General features: G+C 39.6%; 1 protein-coding gene and 1 pseudogene across 2 annotated transcripts in view; one reads left to right on the plus strand and one right to left on the minus strand.

The window, feature by feature from the left end:
• Positions 1-4,177: 4,177 nt before the first annotated feature.
• LOC139445155 (TBC1 domain family member 25-like) overlaps positions 4,178-22,741 on the plus strand; it is a 29,482-nt gene continuing 10,918 nt past the window's right edge. Inside the window, exons 1-3 of one of the 2 annotated variants that reach the window (XM_071226261.1) lie at positions 4,178-4,410; positions 15,828-15,937; positions 21,576-21,724. In XM_071226261.1, coding sequence (XP_071082362.1) covers positions 15,840-15,937; positions 21,576-21,724 — 247 coding nt within the window. In that variant the 5' untranslated portion in view covers positions 4,178-4,410; positions 15,828-15,839. Of the gene's footprint in view, positions 4,411-5,075; positions 5,281-15,827; positions 15,938-21,575; positions 21,725-22,741 lie in introns of those variants that run through there. The other variant, XM_071226260.1, reaches the window with a different exon arrangement.
• Positions 9,671-10,961, minus strand: LOC139444842 (uncharacterized; annotated as a pseudogene).

Genomic DNA, 22,741 nt, shown 5'->3' on the forward strand with positions numbered 1-22,741 from the left:
TTGACTGAACTGACTTTGGGAAGTGTAGGTTTGATTGTGGCCCACTATTGTGTCTATGTCCCTGATTTCAGATCTAAGTGAGCCTCAGTTTCACTACATTTGCTAAATCTCTAGATCTGTCATGAAACTGACATTTTGTGTGTGTGATCTCTTAGATGTGTCCACAAGCGTTTTCACTTAAAATTTGTATGACATTTATGAAGATCCAGGTTAGAATTAATCTTTAGCAACCCATGCCTCATTAGAGGCAACTAATGGGATCGTCAGGCTCGATGATTTTATCGTATCCCAATTGCGTGGATCGATGCTCAAGCTCTGATTTGTCTGGTCCAGATTTGATTATTTACAGACCTTCGCCATATAGCTGGAATATTGCTGTACAGCATCAAACAACACACAAACAAAGAAACTTGTTTGTAGATTATTCAACCCTATGCCATGAAGAAAATGGTTAAGGGTATATTGTTGATGTACCACCCTGCCTGCTGTTGGCCAATCATTAAGATAGATTCATTCTGTTCTATTTATTTTTTAATTTCAAGTGCAATCGGAGAATAAATGCGATAATATTTCGATTAATATTAATAAAAAGGTGGATATGCGTTTTGGTGACCTTTTCAGCATCAGTTTCTGACTCTATGACCTTTGACATCCACTCATTGTGCAGTTCGAGTATATCATGAAAAAGGCACATGCAAATTGTTCCATGGCAGACATGTGAATAATGTATAGTGAGAATGGGATCATTACATGTATATTTGTCGTTTGATTTGTGGCTAATTCTGACTGAAACTGGGGCTTTTGACCAGCTCGTCACTCACTAAGCTTGTAGTGACATTTACATCTTTCAAGGACAAACAATCGGTTCGCGATATTCGACAAAATTTCAGGCATATTATGTTAGAGTATTCGTTATATCACATATGTATGATTTTATGAAGCAAAGCAGTCAGGAGGTTTTAAACAATCCGATGGGGTGAAGAGACAGGTAGATTTCCGCTTTAGTAAACCAAACAATCTATACATGTCTGTGTGTGGACGTGTACTGTTTCTCGACTTTGTCACCTGTTTACAGTTTAGCCTTCTTCTTGTGTGACAGCTGGCACATCACATGATAGGGGTGCATCAACTGTTGAGACAGGCAGATATCACTGCCGTGATCACATCCTTGTCCGTGACGCCCCGTCGACTCCTATACATATGTACGCTCAACCTTCAGCCGGCGTTATCAGCTCGTGCGAGCACATTCACCTCTCCATGTGTTGCCAACAGTTAATATCTGAAGAGAAAGCCAGGGTCGATATGTAAACTTCACTGTGGTGTCCACCTTGAGTTGACTACAGCGTGACAGCTAGAAAAAAAACAACAAAAAAACTTTGTCATACACAGATTTGAAACTACGAAGAACACAAGTTAGTTATATATATAAATTATTTGTGTATACTTCGAAAGGAGGACGTATCTTCAGCTGTGAGTGTCGCCACCTACTCGAGTCGGATGTTTTAAGTGTACGATAATACACGTCAGAGGGTGTTAAATCTCATAAAAAGCGAGGGAAGTGTTTCATTTACTTATAAACCGAAAAAAATAAAAGGGAACGACATTTATCAACGATGATATTTCAAACGTACTTTTCACGAACATGGTGAAACGGACGTAAAATGTCTCTTGCTGGTGTAGATGTACTTGAAAAGGAGATTCTTGGAAAGTATTGTGTTTATCGTCGCCTCTGCAGCCTAAATTTAGTGGTTCGCTCACCGTGGGCTGCAGATACGAAGGTTGCAAGTTCGACCCACTGAAATCATTCCGGTACTACGGTGACGTACGTTCCCTGTGTAACGATAAGATTTAACACGATTGGAGAACAATAGCATTTCGTCACTGGAGGTTTATGAGCGAGACCAGATAACGTCTGAACCATGCACGGATCGCGAAGAAGTCAATTAACGCCTCGTCCAGCCGGCGAATGGACAACCCGGGGATGGAACCAGCTGGACACAGTGTGATGGATTGCAGGCATGCTGAGAGCTTGACCAGCGCATATATTTGGGACTCGTGTGTGGTCACAGAAAGCCACCAAGATTAGTGACTCACCTGTTACAATACACCCTATTGTCATCCCACAATATAGTGATTTATGTAGAAACAGCTGGTGTGTAGCACCTGCACCCCTCAATGTATGTATACATGTACTTCCATTACATACTGTATATGAGGCTAGTACTAGGATATATATCTGAAAAGAGGTGATGGTAGTGGCGTTCAAGAGTATTGCACTTATGTAACAGCGCCCTCGTGTGTGTTAGACTAACGCTTAGTCTCTGAAACTTTACAATTTTGATAGAAACAAGTAACTCCTTTTGTATTGAAAATGTGTCCCAGTGAGATTGGAGATTGAGGAATATCTAGACTTGCTTCATTTAGGGCTTTTACATTACAGAAAAGGTTGGACGGAAGGGAGAGTAATATGGTTCGGGGATTGTGAGACATTCTAGAGTGTGTGTGCGTGTGGCTGCTTCTACAAGTATGGACTAATGCCGATTTTATAGTGCTATAGCCCACTGAGATAAATACCACAGTTTAACATGGGTACCCCACTGAGACACGGTATACTGACTCCAGTTTTTGTTGGGTTCCCCTAGTGCCGAGCGCCAAGCAGGGTAACAACAAGTTCTATCAACTAGACCACGAAGGAGGCCCTGAAACAAGGAGCACACTGGTTACAAAACTATATTATCACTATTGTTGTTGTGATAAAGTTTTACATGTGTTGATACATATGGGCGTCTATTCAGTCCACATTGATTGAAATAAAGGTCACCAGTACACGGTAATAGTCAAATACTTCGAAAAGGTCATTATTTGCATCTGACGTCACACAGTGGTGTACGAGGAATGGCGTAATAAATGAATGCGTTGTGCTCCACATATCTAATTAAACCGATCTAATTCGAAATGTACAAATTGCAGCGCCATCTGGCGTCCTCTATCGTGAATGTTGTTCTTTAGCGTTTGGTGTCCTATTGTGTACACATGCATGTTCTTGTTTCAAATGGCGTCTTTTACGTCATGGTTGTTATTATTTGTTTTATACTTGAGTTTCATTATTCTTATGACATTTATCAGTAACATTTAATACTTTATTCGTAACATTTTGACTAATGTTGCGTACTGTATTTTGTCACCGAATGATCGCTCAAACATACAAACAACATTGTCAATACTGACAAGGTAGACACAATTTTGTGGATAACAACTTCTTTAATACTGTAAAAAGCGACGTTTCGGTATAGATCCTTATACCGTTGTCAAGCAAGACTGAATGAGGGGCAATGTACAGAATATATATAGTGGATGGAGGATTAACAGTACCACAATTGCATACATGAGTGGGATAACATGAGTAAGTGTTGACAACAGAAGGGTATAATGCTGTCAACATGATGGACAGAGAACACAGGTGGAAGCCAATGGGACGTGAAGCCAATTATACATCGCATTTTACAGTATTAAAGAAGTTGTTATCCATGAAATTGTGTCTACCTTGTCATCCGTCAACTTCTAAGTAATGCATATAAAACAATTTACAATCAACACTGCGACAGGTGAATACGTCCATGCTGATTAGCAGGTGATGCAACAAGTATACATGATACAGCATCACCTGCCTATCAGCTGGAGAATGCATATCCCGGTGCTTGGAGGAACATATTTACTGTAAGACTTATCGGGAGAGTGAACCTTTCCCCAGCCTGTCAAGGGGATTACATAACCGCCCAGAGGACCTTGACCCTGACCCTGACACCAACAGGCCCACAACAGATATCGACGTCAAAGAGACGCTTGAACCTAACCTGCTCCGGTCAAGGTTCACCTGTAGCTTTTGAATCCGTCGCATTTGTCTCTATAGATATATATCAGGAACAGGTGGGAAAGCATGGTTTTTTACCCCAGGTTTTGCAATAAATATGAAAATATAGGTTAAAAAAATAAAAAGTCCAGATATTTGTGCTTATCTGAGCGCGCGCGCGCACGCACGCACGCATGCACACACACTTGAATGTCAATAACGATGATATTGCAATCGTTTCTGCAGGCATGTGTGCGTGTTCCTCATTAGGGTACAAAAAAACATGCAGCTGAATGGACGCTAACGTGCGGGTTGAAGTGTAATGACAATTAAGTCTGATAAATGCATGCATCTATTCGGTCAGCCTTACGTATGGTTCTGTTGTAAAACAAGTTTCATACAGTGACATTGTATGGCGTATGGCCTTCCTACTTAAGTTGTAGCATTTAGCGAGTTGTTCATACATGGTACAGGTGTACACTGAGACAATCTTACAGAGGAAATATTAGAAACGTACAGGGTCATGATCATCGTGCTGAGCAGACGTTAATAGTCAACAGGTAAAGTACGATATTAGATAAACTTTGAACTGATCTATATACTTGACAATTTACATGGTATAATGTATCAGCCTACATATCCATTTACACATTGTCAAGAGGATATTAATAGTTGAATAATGCAATTGACATTTCGAGGTTAACTCAATATCGGGACATTTCTTGGCAGAATCGTGTTCACAAATGGCTTGCGTTGTACAGTTCGATACTGATTTAACATTGTACAGGAAAAGAATTTGGCCTACATTCATTCCTGGTCCTTATTATTTGTATCCTTGTTAACATGGTTAAATTAGATTTTGATATTCAATATCTTGACAGAGCACAGGATGTTAGGTTTATTTAGAATGTTCATAATAAACAAGTGTCAATTCATGTGTAAATAGAGGCCAAATCGATTTGTTAATGTATGATATATAGGTCTACGTGTACATTATGCTAAATGAGAGATAGAGATTTCCATAGTATTGAAGGGGTGTAGATATCCAATTCATTCCTATTGTATTTCATCAAATATTATCCTTGTTTCCCTTAACCTGTTTGGTAAGTCAGTCATATCTATATTATTGAATAATGTTCATGATTTATTATTCAAACACAAAGGCATCTATTCTTCTATCTGTTTGTAAAATGATTACCCTTTAGCTACAATAGACCACGCCATTGCACTTCCGTTGATCGACACCAAATCGAGGCTATGGAGGAAAATGGCGACTGCTATCGAGGGAGAAGTTGTTGAAATGACATGTCGTTGTATTTTGTGATGTGTAATCATCAACAATCGAGTAGAATAAACTGATTTCACACAAAGACACTATGGCTGGATTTTACAATTTGGAAAACCGTGAAGTGATACGTGTCAAAGTGAAGGTAATGTAAATTACTGGGCAAATGCATGACTTGCTGTCTGATGCTTGTCGGTGGCATCACGACAGTGTTTGGTTCCCTGAGATAACAGTAAAGCGTTTATAATTTCGTCCTGGCTAAATGATGTACCAGTATTCGTTGACTAATATATGTGGCCGAAGACCAAATATGATGATGGAATTGGCCACAGAATCCAAAGTTACAGTAAGAATTTATGTTTAGTCATTCAGACGAGATGGGCCCACTTGACTACAGCAGTTGGAGTCAATATGTGGTAAAGTATCAATATGTTCACACACCACTTTTGATTACCAGCCTTTCCCACGAAGATCCATGAAGATTTTGTAAGCATAATATATCCAGGCCATTTGATGACATGAACACATAATGTTACTTCTGGGTCTACATCTTGTGTACATTTCAATTATTTCAGTCACCCAAGAAAAAGCATGGCACTTCTACTGAGCACTCTTTGAATATCTATATTGAAAATGGGAATTAAGATAATCAACAGTGATCATTCAAACTCAAAGAAAAAAGTTAAGATGATACCAAGTCATAAATATAAGTAAAGCTGGCTATCAATATGGATCATAGAGAGTCAATAATCGCTAACTACATATCAATCAATTATCAATAAATATCAAAGGGAACTTTAAGTATAAATATGCAAAAGTCCAAAAAGAAATCAACTGGTGAGCAGTGACACATTTATGCATGGATTACTTTTTAGATATTTGAGATATAACAAAAACAGTTGCTTTCCGTCTTTGACAATTGACAATGACATTATTGACAATTGACAATGACATTATTGACAATGACAAGTCTATTTCTGTAAATCGAAACATTATTTCATCTCAATACTTTATATGAGTTATTGTTGATGACAACAGTTTCTTATCGATAATTGTTAATATGTGTTCCTATCAACGATAATTCCGATTATCAATCTTTTCAACCAGCCCCACATATGTTATATCTACACGTGTGTGATTATCAGATCGTTTTTTTAGAGGAGTAAACTACAAATGTATGCTGGTTCGTAGTCAACTATTTCACACACAGATCCATTCCCCCCAGAATTGGCATTCCCGTAAACAGAATCTGGCTGTCCCATTTGCAAAATTTTGTCTTAATAAAAGCCAGACTACAAAAATAATCAACTTGTCCACTCAAGATGCTAAAACAACAGCCTATCCACTAGGGCTGGGACGGGTAACTCGGGTACCCGGGTCGGGTGGGTACAGAGGAGGACCCGGGTACCCATCGGACTCGTGGTTAGTCACGTGATATAGTGTTTAATGACTAAAATTATCTGGAAATACATGGTGACACTACAAGTCACTAATGTTCGCTTTTCGTTCTGACACTGCACCCATTCCTTCTGATTTTTCATGTGGTTGAATAAAGATATAACTTAAGTCAACTTCAGTGTATGCATGACCAGATTGTTTGACACATGTATCCAAATACGTTTTGCCAGGGCTATGCTAAAAATATTCCCCATCGAACATTTTGAGACATCTCTTTGGACCTAGAGTGGGTACCCAGGTAGGTTCGGGTAAAAGGGGGGCAGGTACCCGGGTAGTAAATTTGGACTCGTCCCAGCCCTACTATCCACAAAGCAAACTCTCAACAATTATTTCACACGAAAGCTCTAAATTTGATTATCATTAGCCAAGGGTATAACAGGATGCAAAATATTGATGTATTCCACAGACGCTAGTATATGGTCCAAGGTAAATTCCTGATTAGCGACCTATTAAAGACACTTGTATCCATGGTAACAACACCCATTAAGGTAACAAAAACTTTTTTCTTGAAATTGTTATCATGGTCTTTCTTTTCAATTGAGTTAATGCTTTGTAATTGTATAGTACTTATTTATTAGTAATACATTCAATATCTCACTGGGAACTCATCAATAGGAATGTAATTGTTTCCTTAACAGCAATGATGCAAAAGTCTTCAATAAATAAACTACAAGTTAAATGTCATGTATTTATGTTTGTACTGGAATAGCCGAAAGAAATACTTGTTCAGTTCACAAAAACATGATTATCGATAACTGAATATTGTTAGTCATTTTGGATTATTATTATGTCAATGGACTTTCAAGATTGGTCAGTATGTGTACACAACAAAACTTCTGTCTACATTGGTCAAGACATTTGTGTAGACTATGTATGTTAGGGTGAAAATAAACATCACACTTGAAACTTTCCCTCCCCTCTGCTGCTGTACATCACTATATAGTAAACAATTACCAGAAATTGAATTTTTATGTATTTAACATATTGAGATCAAACTTTTGAAATATTGATAAAATACTAGTATACAAGAAATGGATAATTGGCCAATAATGTTCATAATCAACTCATTACTACCAGTGTAATGACATGTTGATTAAATTCAAATGCTAATTGCCTTGAAATATATTTGTGTATGAATAAACCAATTGATAATTTTGCATCTGTATTGACATTATGGACCAAGAAATAAATGTACTTGCAGATTGTGTAGTTTAGATGTACTTCCATGAGTGTGTATGAATTGACTATAACCCTGTATATTTACTGCATGGGTTTACATGATCTTTTGCAGCTGTTTAAATATTTGTTGATTCTAAATTATTAGAGCTGCGTAAGGGGTGTTAGGTAATTGTAACCTCCCTTCTCACTGGAATGTTGAACTTACAGAAAGTAGTTATCAAAGTGGAGCACTGGCGACAATGTACCTCTTCAGACAAACAGCCTCTTAATATTTTTATTTGTATTTATTATGTAACGTGAAAGCGGGCAATGAGTGTTATAAATATGATAGTTATTAATGTAAAATTACATATTTTATAGTCTAGTTAGAAAAAAATAGTGAAAACCAGAAGTTTTTGAGTTTTTGTGTGTCTTAATGAAGTTAGTTAACAACCAATGAGGCACCTAAATCTTTTCGTTTTGCCATTATTTAGAATCATGACAAGGACGCCTTTCATCTTTCTGATGCTAGAAGTAGTAGTCATGGAACTACTAGTTGCAGTACATTCAATATAACATTATCTTGCAAATATCACAGATAAACACCGATGAGCCACAGATGCTTTTGGTGCTCTTGGCTTTGTTCAAATCATAACACAACTATCACTTTCTATTTATCATGTGTGTTTAGTCGTGTTCTTTTTAAGATGGTGCACTGCTACTGAACATGTTTAAATAGGGGGCATGTTAATATGTGATGTAGACATTGTAAAGATAGCATTAGTCATGTTGGGATGTGCCTGGGTTATGTATTTTGGGGGTTCAGGTGAATCACAACCTCTAATTGTAGGAGTCCCATCAGCCATTCATGTGCACAAAAAATATGACGTCACCTTGATTCGTGGATTACGTAGTAGATTATTGTATCACTATGTACGAAAGCCAAGTACCGTTACTGTGTAATATTTTTTCATGAATTCAAATCTATAACTACCAGCATTTCTGTGTTGGCTGATAACAGTTGAAAAGCATAGTTATTCAACACACAACTCCAAAACGAATCTTGTCAATAAAGTTATGTACACTATTTATAGGTAAATTTGTGTCCTCTTGCAGTCCCTATTCGTTCGATGGTTTGCATGGCAGACCATGGCAAGGGCAATAAAATGTTGTCATGAATCCGAAATACGCGCACAATACTGTAAGTGCACCCAGTGTTTACTGTCATGATACATGCACTGCCCCCACTGTGTGAAAAACTGATGTGCATTTCGCCAGTTCAGCGGGCTGAAAGTGATGACACACACAACATGTTTCGCCATCAGATATTGGCGAATCCTCACTGTCACTGCTGTATAATAGATTAATCGCACCGGATGGTCCCGCTGCTAGTCGGTGGTACTTTTACTAGTTTAGGTTTCTTTTAAGATGGTTTAGCTGATGTATGTGACTTTGCTGGTCCTTTCTTGGTTGGTACTGGCTGTTTAGAAGTTGAACTTTTAACATAGTTTAACTTGAATTTCTATCTCTGGTTCAGTTATGGTTTTGCCGCTAACGATCTTATGGATAGATCTGCATGGTTTTCTTTGTTTCTTCTGAATGATGGGAAGCTGGTCAACAAAGAATTGGGTTTGGTCAAAGTTAGTGACAAGATTTTCCTTCTCAACGGAAGCGTTGGAACGTGGGCTGTGTACATCGTCAGTAGCTGGTACTTGCTGCCTCTTCATCGTATGATGCATGGATAAAAGCAGCTGGTTGGAATACAGATTTATCAATCATTTCTGTCGAAAAGGGATAGATTCCAGACTTTCTGAATGCTGACTGCAGGTGACCAGGTGTTAAAGCAGCAGAACATGCCCTGCAGGCTATGGAGGCGATGTTAAATCTGTTGACTGTGGTACCATCAGACTTCAACATATTCAACAGCTTGTGACAATCGGCATTGTAAATATTTGTAAACGGACCGAAACATCCCACGTCCATTGGCTGCAGAATATGACTTGTGTGAGCCGAGAGGACAAACAACACAATATTGTGATCTTTTGCCCAGTTTATCAGAGACGGAGAAATGTGCGACTTGTGGCCATCGTACAGAAGAAGCAAATGTCTATTCGGCATTGCTGGAGTTGCATATCGAAGGAAATGCCTGTCCAAGTAATCTTGGAATATAACACCATTTGACCATCCAGATTCAGAAACAGTTCCGTCACTTTGTGCTGTACAGCAATTCACTGCGCATTCTAGCACCCACAAATACAAAGAAAGGTGGAATAAATGTGCCTAAAGCGTTTCCACATCCCAAAAGTGACGACCAATGATCTCTCCAAAGAAATCTCGTAGGCCACAGATTTTTTTGAGCCAACAATTTTGGGTGCAACATGGGACTGGTTGATTCCTTTCTCATCTACGTTATAAATTGCTTCTGGTCTTGATTGGAAACTGTACTTGTCCATAATCATAGCAAGTTTATCAAAATACTTGTTGATACATTCCTCTGAACTAGCTTTGGCACAAAGTTCTGTGAGAAACTTGGTACTTATAACTTTCAACTCCGGCCATTGCTCAAACAGACCATATAAATACTTCACAGATAATGGATGGGCCAGTTCACTGTTTCCTAACTGACAAGCAAAGTTGGACCCTAATTGGATAACCTCTTTCCTGGTATATCCGTATCTGATCGATGCCATGTATCAACATGGTCAACAAGTCTAGTTTCTTGCTCTGCATAAAAAATTGGAGTCACACCAGACTTGACAGTGTCAACATCGATGTTGCCTTTTATCCTGTCTCTCAGTGTTTGCTCTGGTACAGAGAAGTTGAATGCTGCTTTATGAACTGCAACTTTTTTGTTTTTGACTTCTAAGTAATCATTACTCAAAGTTGTAGGCGAGTAACGTTTGTATCCCTGTCATACAGGCATCTGTGAACCCTATGAAAATGAGAAAGAAAACAGATATATTTTAACAGAAGGCAGCACCTCAAGTCAAGTGACGTATGTTTATTTGACATCTAGACAAGCAGACGACAAGATGTGAGAAGGGTGGTGCTTACGGTATATATTTTATTTGATGTTTAGTAGATATGAAATTTGGTATTAGTGATCTAGGGCTATTTATCTCAGTGTTGGACATTTGGTTTTTCTGTACTTTCATGTAATGCAGTGATTCGGAACATATTTGTCAGTAAGGCGTGGCAGTGTGTGTACATCAAAAGTACCGCTGTGTGACGTCATACGAGACTTAATTTACGAGATATCACGATAATTACTGCGATCCACGAATCAAGGTTATCGACGAATTTAGATCATGGTTCTGTATATAATAGCACTTGCTCAGAGAAACTTAATGTATTTTTTAACTTATCCTGCATTACTCCTGCATATTCTTGACAGAAAGAAGAGCTGTGTGAAGACTTGTTGAAGAAGTTGTTTCAACTAGACTTGAAGACAACCCTATCACAAGGCCTTCACATTACTACTGTCAACTAACAGTGGATAGACCTGTGTGATTTTCTCAGCATAAAATCCTGCTCCTCACTTTTTGTGTTGATTCTTAGTGAATATCTTGTGATTATGTTGTGCCTCTGGTTTGTGCCTTCATGTATCTCATATGATTTACACAATAGCATAATAATTTGGACACCTGGTGGTATGATTTACCACAGTAAGTTCAGGTGTCTTGTTGTTTCAATAGCCGTCTTGAATATTCTACATTGCCACGTGCATTTCATGGCTGGCGTTTTGTATTCTTTTCTTTGCCTGGTGCTTCGTTATCATGATTATTGAAGTATGCTTGCAATTATATTGTTTATTAGGGCTCCAAGCCGAAAGGCTGTAGAGCCCTATTGTAATCATTCGATTTATTATTATTTATTTATTATTCCGCTGATTTTTGTACCAGACCTAGCAAAATAACCACGGGCTAGATTTTGTTCAAATTTTGTATGTGTGTGATGACCTGTGAGTACTAGATTCCTCCAAAATCCCAAAGCCTTAGGCCCAAAGGCCAACGGCAGAAAACTAAAAAACAAGAATTTTTTAAAGATGTATTTCGCCCTATTGCTCCGCAACCGCTTATCTGATTACTTTGAAACCTTGCATGTATCTGCTACTTGAGCTGCTTGACATTTTTTGTTCTTTGACTCACTGGTCACATGGTTTGGCAGCCGTATTAGATTCAAGCTTTTCACTGTGTCTTTTGGGTACCTGTCTTCAAATGCAAACAACTTTAAAAAGTCCACTGCCTGAAATTCTTTCAAACTTTCTGATAATTGTCTTCATACATAACACATCAAACGTTAATAGCCCATTTTGAATATCTTTTTTAGTTGTGGCCATATTGGATTTTGATTTTGATCATTTTTGTCATGGAAATTTTACTTTAAAGATCATATCTTGTAAGGTTCTCCACAGAAACTATTGATAGTTTACATGAAGTTGGTGTGCCATATGTACCTCATTTTTTGTTCTTTGACTTTGGTCATTGGTCACGTGATTTGGCAGCCATATTGGATTCAAGGTTTTCACAGTGTATTTGGGGTACCTGTCTTCAAACGCAAACAACTCCAAGTCCACTGCATGAAATGCTTCCAAATTTTCTGAGAATTGTCTCCACACACAACACAGCAAACTCTTATAGCCGTTTTTGGATATCTGTTTTAGTTGCGGCAATATTGGATTTTGAGTTTGATTTAAAAAAATTACCGAAATTTTACTTTAATAATGCATCTTATTTTCTGTTCTTGGTGCATGGAAAAAGTGACACCACTTGTAGGTAATATTTGATTAATATTTGGGACACCCCTAGAACACACCAATTTTGTAGCAACAATGTCCTGCAAACGGCGACTATCTTTTGACAGAGTTGGTACAAACAAACCCTTTGAGGATTCGAACATGTTCCATGTCGTAAACGTGTTTAGAACAGACTTAGCACACGCCAGTTTAGTAGCGATGATACCCTGCAAGTTGTGCCTACATGTGACGGATTTGGTACAAGGAAACCCTTTGAGGATTCAAACATGGATGTTTGTGCACAGTGTAACTTGGAGCCCGCCATTGCTGCTTTGCAACTATATTTAAAGTTTTGTTATACATGTTTTTATAAACTTGTTTGTCATAAACCCACATGACTGGGACAATAATTATAGCATACATAATCGGACAGGGATGCATTGTGATTTCACTCTGCTTCATTGCATTTAACATGCCATCTTGTAGCAAGTGCTGACGTAACAAATCAGCATTGGGTCCCCACCCTGTCTGCCTAATTGTACGTCCGTGTGCTCCCAGTCAACAAAATGTAAAGACTGTCTCCAGCTTTCCCCCACAACTTTCATCCACTACCTGCAGTTATCCCACAAGCGTAAAACCCATCAGACCTGTAAACAGAGACATAAAATGTTGGACGTTTCAGAACTCGCCTGCTGCCCGGTCAGGTCACTCGTTGATCTAGTATCAAGCGCCTATACCGTCCGGATTCAGGCCCTACAGCTTTAACACACTTACAGACGCCACAGCAACAGACGCCCCTTACAGACGCCTCCTGGCTCACATACTTACAGTGGCTACAGCAATCTCTGCTGAGATTCCTGGCCAGGTAACCAAGATGTATGCCAGAGTTGCCGCCTTAGCGTGGGATGAGACCGCCCTCACAGCCCTTCGTTCAAACCTTCGAGGACCGGCACCTACCAGCCCATGCACAACTCCCTCCAGACACAGGGCCAAAATTCTTCTTCAACGCCCTTTCGGGGCAAGTCCAGGGGCAGGGGGAAGCCCGCTGGCTCCTACCAGTGTTGTGATTGCTCAAAGGGATCTCCCACCCCAAGTCTTTCAAGTCGACACCCCTGTAGGTATTTGGCGGAATTGGGAAATACTGGGGGAACCATATATCACCAACATCCTCCACCATGGATTCAGACTCACACTGATAGACGCCCACAGTGGACACATACAACCCTACTCAACAGCAGCTCCTCAAGTCAAACATAGACACACTGCTGGCCAAAAAGGCAATGGAGATTGTGCACGCCCTAGCCATAACACAACTCACAAGTCTTCCTTGTACCCCTGGCTCGAACCATTTTCGCATGATCCACAATCTCGCCACCTTCAGGCATTACCTGGCTCGTCCACCCTACTTCAGGATGACCAGGCTCCTCCAGTCCAGGATCCAGGATCCAGGCGATGGACGAGGCCGCTCCAACAGAGTGGAAGCTACACCCAGACGCCTTCACTCTTGCTTGTCGGCACATCGGTCGCCCCAAAATCAACCTATTCAACACTAGCCAGAATTACCAGATTTGAACCTTCGTGTCTCCGGTCCTGGACCCCCTGGCTTGGGCAGTCGACGCCTTCAGCATCCCTTGGAAAAGATTAAAAGTGTACGCTTTCCCTCCACCAGTGATCTTCTAAGGGTTGTCCAAAAGATCAAGCTCACTCGGAGCCTTGATCAGACTTTGGTCGTGCCCTGGTGGCCGGCAAGGGGCTGGTTCATCGATCTCAGAGATAGCCACCGACAACCCTCTGCCACTCTCCAGACTGGCTGAACCTGCTGGTTCATCCACACAGCAGGCGTCCACATCCGTCTCCACACAAGTTTCATCTACAGAGAGCACTAAGTGCCAAGGGCTACTTGGCTATAATTACCCGTGTTAATTGGAGGCACTCCCCACCTCTGCTTCTCAATTCCTGGCCGAGTTCCTGCTGTAGCTGCGTCACAAGCAGTGTTTAAAAGGCAGAACCATCACTACGTATCTCGTAGCCCTCAGACCCGGGTAGAATAGGTCTTCAGCAACCCAAGCTTGCCGTAAAAGGCGCTATGCTTGTCGTAAGAGGCGACTAACGGGATCGGGTGGTCAGGCTCGCTGACTTGGTTGATGCATGTCATCGATCCCAATTGGGTGGATCGATGCTCATGATTTTAATCACTGGATTGTCTGGTCCAGACTCGATTATTTACTGACCGCTGTCATATAGCTGGAATATTGCTGAGTGCGGCGTTAAACAACAAACCAAACAACCAACTCAATTGCGTCTTGGCAGTACCGGAAGATTGCAAGATGATGAAAACTCCAAGCACTTTTTCGCTCCTTCCAATTTGAAGACCAGAAGGCGAAGTTCAGGCTCCCAGCTCTGTACGTGCCATTATGGAAGGTTGTTTCTGGCGCTCAGACGCAATGTTCGCGAGTCACTACCTATGAGATGTCACCCTCAAAGACGTGCAAAAAATGCATAGCTTTTGCCCTTCAGTGGTGGCCCAACAGGTCACAGCTACAAGACGCCATTGACAAGTCTTCACCTATCCATAGCAGGCCTCTTGACCTCACTGGTGTGTAACACCCTTGACTATTCGCATTTCGGCTTGGTATGTCAATTATGAGAATATAACTTCCGTTTCTTTTCCCGTTGTTGAATTGATACCAAGATACATGGCATACCTAACTCCCTCCTTCCTTGTTAACTGGATTGGACGAGGGACTGGATGAGAGAGTTTGAATGAAAAAGTCCACATCTGAAGGTATACCCACCACCAGACTGCATTAAGGAGTGATGCAGGATAAGTTATAAAATCTAGTAATATACCTAGATATTTTTTATATTTGTATACACGAACCAACCCATTGCAGAGCTTCCTCCCCACAATGTCTCCAGATGTCCCGGCTTCCAGCATTAATGTGAAGGTCGTGACATCATCACTTCCATTAGTCACATGGGAGCTGTGTGATAGGGTTGTTCTCAAAGCTAGCTGAAACAACTTCTTCTTCAGCAAGACTTCACACAGCTCTTCTTTCTGTCAAGAAAAAGCAGTAATATGCATTAAGGAGTAATGCAGGATAAGTGTACAAATATAAAAAATATCTAGGGATTTTACTAGTGTAAGTCAAGTTATGAAATTGCAGCATTCATTCCTAAACATGCTGAAAAACATTTTGCATCATTGTTTTATGCATGTTAGATGTAGTATATCACATCCCAGGTCATGTATTTAGGAATTCATGTCCACATTCTAAAGATAATCCAAATATGATGTCATACATATTTGACTTATGTGGAAAGTTCTTTTTTCATTTTAGAAGTGCGATGGCATGTTGCAGCCTGAGTATAAGAAGTTTTCAGTGGATCCGCAAATTACGTCATTTGAGATGCTGCAGGGAATACTTGCCAGAGCCTTTGATATCAAGGGGTATGTCAGCCACATGGTGTCCGTCCAAATAAACCAGTGACTGTTACTATAGAACCATTAAATGTTCGTGATCATGTCAGATGTTTACTTTAAGAGTCACCGTATTTCCTCTATTAGACTCAGTGCCTCCAATTAACAATGGATCATACGTTATGTCCAAAAAATAGAAGCCGGGTGATTACTACTGTTATACGTTGGTGATAAATAATGACCATTTCCTGCAATACCCTTTGTATAACTGTAGAATTTGCGATTCGGTAAGGTATTGAGTTCCCACTTACCACCTAACTGAATAGATACCGGGTCAATGGCTTGTACAGATTAAAAGATACCTGGGTGTTTAATGGAGGAAATACAGTGGTTTTAAGAAAAAATGCAAATGCTGTTATCATACATGTGTGAAGGAAAAACTTAACGACTAAATACTTGATGTGAGTCTGACATTTGGCACTAAATTGCCACATGTTGGGATTTCTTGACCATGTCAAAATGCTTTGTAGAATATTATGAAATCATAATAGTGATAGGTCTTTGAAAGGCATTTAGAAGTGATACACATAAAGAAGAGAATACATGGATGTCAACTTTTTTATTATGATGAACACGTTTTGAAGTATATGCTTACTCCTTCATCAGGTGAATGAATGCCATGAGTTACTTACTTACTTTGGAGATTTAACGTGCGCTTTCCGACTGATGCGTATTTCGCACAACGGGCCCGGCCAGGCCATTTAATGTGTTTCCGAGAGGGGCGAAAGTGGTGTGTGCAACCCAAGAGGGGGCTTTAGGGGTTGCTTACATACAATTTGGGAATTTTGAGATTTGGAGTAGATGCCGATGGGGTTGGGGAGGAGAACTAAGGGAGCTGGGTATGATGGATGTTTGTTTGTTTATGTGATTTTGATTTGGTAGGTTATTATGTTTTTAGATGCGTTTTATTAGTTCCGTTTTTATTAAGAATACGCCTAAGGCCTTGAAGATGTCTAGTTTATTTTGTGGGTTTAGTATTGCTTCTAGAGTGAGAACCTTGTTTAGATTGAGGGTGGTTTGTAATGCGGTCCGATGTGTTAGGTAGTGTGTGCAGTGGATGAGTGTGTGTTCTGAGGTTTCTAGTTGTTTGCAGTGTGGGCAGTAACCTGTAGTGTGTTTTTTTAAAAATTTTTAGGTGGTTAACTAGGTTGGTGTGTCCTGTTTGGAGTTTAGTGATTACTCTGTCGATTTATTTTGATGGATGGAGAATTTTTGGTTTGGTTAGTGGTTTGCTGAGTACTTTTTTGATTTGGCTATTTGAGTTTAGATATAGGTTATGCCATTTTTTGGTGATTTTTTGCTTATTTACACTTTTAATTTCTGATTTTGAGATTGGTAAGTTTAAGCTTATTTCTGGGATTTTGAGGGATAGTTTAGCAGCGTTTTTATAACTGTATATTCCTACGTGGACGGGGATCCATAAGAATGTTATTTGTTTGCCTGCCTTAGTTAGGTCGTTGGAGTTTTTAAGTATTTGATTTATTAATTTAGCTCGGTTTTTGGTATTTTTGTTTTGGAGGGCTTGCAGTCCACTTAGGGAGTCGGTAAGTATTAGGATTTTTTTTGTGGTTTTTGGATTCTTGATTATGGAGGGCTGAGGCCATGCCCATTACTTCTGCCGTGAATATTGATTGGTTGTTTGGGAGTTGGAAGGATTGTGTGGTTTTAGTTGGTTGTGTGGTATGGACTCCGAAACCTGTGTGTTTGGAGGTCAGATCTGAAGATCCGTCCGTGTAAATGTGACACCAATTTGGCTAATTTTCGTGTATGCATGCTAGTGTGGTGGTTTTAGCTATGTATGGGTTGGTTTGTTTCTTTATTTGGCTAGCTAGTGTTGTGTCTATATTGGGTATTTTAAGTTTAGGGGTGAAGATATTTGATTGTTTGCAGTTTTGTTTAAGATTTTTAATTTGGTGTTCATTTAGGTAGTTTTTTATTGTTTGGGACATTGGGGTAAGTAAGGGGTGTTTACGAGCTAGAGCTTGGTTTTTGGGGCTGATGTTTTGGTTTATTAAGTTTTGGATGAGAGGGTTTGATTGGGACGCGGCCCAGAAATTTAAGCTTAGCTGTTCCCTGTGTAGACTTAGTGGCATTTCTCCTGTTAAGGCCTGAAGTGAAGTGTAGGAGGTGTCATGTTGGGTGCATGTAATTAGTTTGAGAGCCTGATATTGTATTGAGTCAAGTTTTTTAGATAGATTGTTATTTAGGGTGTTGTATATGTATAGTTTTGATCTAATTAGTGATATGTAGAGAGAGAGGAGGGTATCTTTGGAGGCTACCCAGTTAGAGCCAGTTAGGCATCTTAGCGTGTTTAGGTCTTAACTGCATTTAGTTGTTAGGTTTTGGATGTGAGCATCCCAGGAGAGATGTTCATCGAAAATAAGTCCTAAGAATTTGGTTTGTTTTTGAAATTTGATTGTTTGGTTGTTTAGCTGGAGGATTGGGGAGGCGGGTTTCATGTTTTTATGTTTGAATACTATTCCTGTTGTTTTTTCTGAGTTAAGGGAGAAGCCCCATTTGTCAGCCCATTGTTGTATTTTATTTAGAGATTTTTGGAGTAAATTTTGGCCATTTTCATGCTTTTAGTGCGGATCCAGAGGGCTCCATCATTTGCACATTTTGATGTGTTTAGTTTAGGGGATAGGCCCTCGAATAGATCGTTTATCATTATATTGAAGAGGGTGGGGCTGAGGATACTGCCCTGGGGAGTGCCATTTTCTAGGGGACATTGGTCCGATAGAGTTTGGTCTATACCCACGGTTATTTTACGATTGTTTAGGAAGTCCTGGATGTAGTTTATTATCTGACCTTTGAGTCCTATTTTTTTCAGTTTTTGTATTAACCCGTCGTGCCATACCATGTCAAAAGCTTTAGAGAAGGCTAAGAAGATGCCTGTGGTATATTGTTTATTTAGTTGTCCTGTCTTAATATCTTGCTCGGGCGAGGTTATCTGGGGTTGAGCGGCCAGGAGTGAAATCTGGGTTTATGATGTTATTTTGGGTTAGGTAATGTTGTAATCTATTTTTAGCCATTGATTCCTTTACTTTGCATAAGTTTGAAGTTAGGGATATTGGTCTATATGAGTTAGCTTGATTAGCTGGTTTATTATCCCCTGCCACGAAGTGGAAGAGGGGATATAGGAATGGGTGCCGTCCTTCCATCTTTCTGTCCTTCCGTCGGGCCGTCACATTTCGTTTCCGGAGCAGATCTTGAAAACAGTACCATATTTCTTCACCACACTTGGCACATAGATAGGTCTAGTGGTGAACTGGTGCCTTTTGATAATTTTGAATTTAAAAAAAAATTATTTTGAGTTCCCATGGCAATGACTTTGATTTAGACTGAAAATGGCGGTAGTCCTCGTTTCCAGATTTTGAAAACCGTACCATATTTCTTCACCAAACTTGGCACATAGATAGATCTAGTGGTGAACTGGTGGCTTTTGATAGTTTGGAATTTTTCAAAAAATTATTTTTCGAGTGTCCATGGCAACAACTTTGATTTAGACTGGAAAATGGCGGTAGTCCTCATTTCCGGAGCATATCTTGAAAACCGTACCATATTTCTTCACCAAACTTGGCACTTAGTGGTGAACTGGTGCCTTTTGATAGTTTGGGATTTTTCAAAAAATTATTTTTTGTGTTTCCATGGTAGCGACTTTGATTTAGACTGAAAATGGCGGTTAACTTTTTTTAGTGCTTTTTAGGCCATTTACATTGCACACAACCCGATATGTCATATTGGCGGGGGATGTGAGTATCTCATGCTTGTTAGGTTTAGGGATTGGTATGACTAAGGCCTGTTTCCAGGGAGTAGGAACCTGTCCGTTTAGGTAGATGAGATTGTATAGTTTGAGTAGTGCCTGGAGTAGTTTTAGGGGGAGTTTTTTAATTATTTGGTAAAAAGTTAGGTCTAATCCTGGGGCTATGCCCTTTTTCCTGTTTTGGATTATGTAGAGGAGCTTCTCCATTGTGTAGGGTTTGTTTATTTCTAGATTGTTATTGTTTGGTTCTTTTGTGGGTTTGTTTTCTGTTTTAAGTTTATCTTGGAATTTTTGGCTGAAGTTGGTGTTACTGCTAACGGCCCAAAAGTGGTTGGCGAGATTATTTGCTTTTTGGGTGGGGTTGGTTGAGTTGTTAATGCTAGGTGTTTTTTTATCTTGCAAGTGTCTCTGCGGGTGTCAGTCATGTTGTTTTGGGTGTTTGAGTCGGAGTGTTTGTAGGTGTGAGTTGTAGTGTGTGGTAATGGGGTGGAAGCTGGGAGGGTTGTTTTGGGAGGTGAGTAGATTACAGCAGGGTTTGTTGGTTTATGTGGATGAGTTTGGTTTAGGTGGTAGAGGTGGGCTTTGGTATTAAGTTTAGGTGGTGTTTTGCGGTTGTGTTGTGTAGAGCGTGTTGTTTTTAGAGGTTTTGAGGTTTTAACTTATTTGTGAGGTGGCTTGGGTGTGAGTGTTTGTGTGGAGTAAGCTTTGTATGGAAGGATGGATGAGTGAGATATTTAGTCGAAGGAGTGGAGGTATGTATTTAAAGAGATGTGTTGTGGGGGTGGGTGGTGAGTAGGAAAGAGTGTTTAAGGTTGCGTTTAGGAGATTGGGGGATTAGGTGTTTGTTGTCTTTAGGAGTTGGGACAAAGGGTGTGTTTGAGTGGTGTTATAGATGTGAGTGGTGGGCGTGGGTGGTGAGTAGAAATAAGTGCGAGTTGTGTTAAGGAGATAGGGGAGGATAAGAGTTTGAGGTGAAAGGGTGTGTTTGAGTGTTGTTGTTTTTAAAGATTTAGGGGTTTTGTGATTAATTCAGTGAGAGTGATTTTAAGAGTATGTGAATAAGGATGAAAGGATAACGTGATAATTACCTATTGTGGAGTTCTCCTTGGCTGGCTAACAGGCAATGCTCTGTGCTGGCTTGGGAGGTGTTGCTCGCTTGGAGTACAAACTGCAACTGTGGATGGCAGAGAGCATATATATGTACATGTAAGGACAACAAAATTTATAAGATAACAATAGGTGGAAAATAACAAAGGGTAGAAACTAACAAGGGAAGCCAACAGATGATTGGCGCTGATAGGTGATTGGCAATAGACAATGGAAGCCAACACCTTACAGTAATAAGCGCTGATGGTATGGAAGCCAGTACTCAAGTTATTTAAGTAATATAGATAAGTAATGGGTACTGGGCAAACGGGTGGCCAGGGGTAATTAGCACTGATAGGTGAAAGAATGGACATAGCAAAGGGGGAATTGAAGCCGTATAGGTAAAAAGCAATGACAATGATCAAAATAATAAACCAACTGGGTGTTCAGTTTTGACTGCAATGCGGATCCGTGAATCGTCAAACTTGACATCTGATTACAGGTTTATTCTATTTTCACTGTCAGCATACTTGACACTTCCATGTCAACAATATGTGGTGACTGTCATTACTTGAAGGAGCACTTTGAAAAGAGAACATTTGTTATCAAGATAATATGACAGAAGTATTATGGTCCACTGTTATTATTTTTGAATGACTGCTGGAACTACTGTAATTAAGTAAATCTTGTTATCTGATAATCAGTTGTTGTGTATGACTTTGGTGTGAGATGGGTGAGTAGACTGTGTTGTTGTTTCAGGGACTTCACAGTGGGTTATCTTGCGCCTGACTCAGAAGGCCAGGAGGTGTACCTCAGCATGCTGTCAGACTGGGACATGGATGCAGCCTTCCAGTGTGCTTCGGATCCCTATCTCAAGCTCAAGGTAGACCTCAAGCCATTTGAAGATGGTAAGTAAAATTCACCCAAGTTTTGAATGTTCAATTTCATTGTTATTCACTCAATTTTTTTTAATGATATTAACTCTGTGTGGTATATAAACTTGACGTTTAGAATTCTTCTTCATGTCATTATGACTAGTATTCAGTGTTTGAAATAATTTTAAAACCCTACAAGACAGTCGGGCAGGTGACCCATAAGTGTTCAGCAATGTTCAGATACACACTTACATTTGCATGGACATGATGAAAGAACATTACCATGGCAACCATATTGATAAAAACTCTACTTTGGGGCATTGTTGGGTCACTATTGTTCAAAATGTAATGAAATTGGTTATGAGTATTTAGTAGTCGGGCTCAACACATTCTGTTTTTTTACGATATTTCAAACAGTTCAAATATTGACCTTGGTTTGACCTTTGCACTTGTCCACGTTCATTAATTTTTTTATTTCCTTTTTCTGTAAACATGGTAACACAATCTCCTCAGGAACCACTTGACCAATGAAGCTGAAACTTCACGTGCTCGTTCCCGCCAATGATACCACCTGAATTAGTTCAAAAGAGGGCTTCGAATTCAATTTTGAATATGGCCACCACAGCAGCCATTTTGAAAAAAAGCTATTTATGGTCATTCCTTTTTTAATATACAGGATGTAATGATATTATTTTTTTAACCATGCTCATTAGTTCTTTCTAAACGCATATTCAGCTCTGTGAACTTCTTCTTTCCTGAAATTGGAAGACTAAGGGAGCTGAAATTTGGCATGTATGTTTCTCGTTATCATGATTATGATGACATCATATTTTGTTCAGTGCATTAGAGTTAGTTATTAGGGTTTATACAGAAAATATTTAAGTATCAATGCTGACAGGAACTTTTGTTTAGTGGCTATCTTTGTTCTTTAAACTGATGAATACATCCAGGTCAGCTTCAGTGCCACTACTTATTTTGTTCATCGATACATACAGATATTCAAGAGGAGCAAAGTTTTGGATGTGGATGTTTTTATATTTGTTTGTCTAA

The sequence above is a fragment of the Haliotis cracherodii genome, unplaced genomic scaffold (assembly GCF_022045235.1).
Source record: "Haliotis cracherodii isolate W230 unplaced genomic scaffold, xgHalCrac1.p SCAF_6, whole genome shotgun sequence".
Lineage (NCBI taxonomy): Eukaryota > Metazoa > Mollusca > Gastropoda > Lepetellida > Haliotidae > Haliotis > Haliotis cracherodii.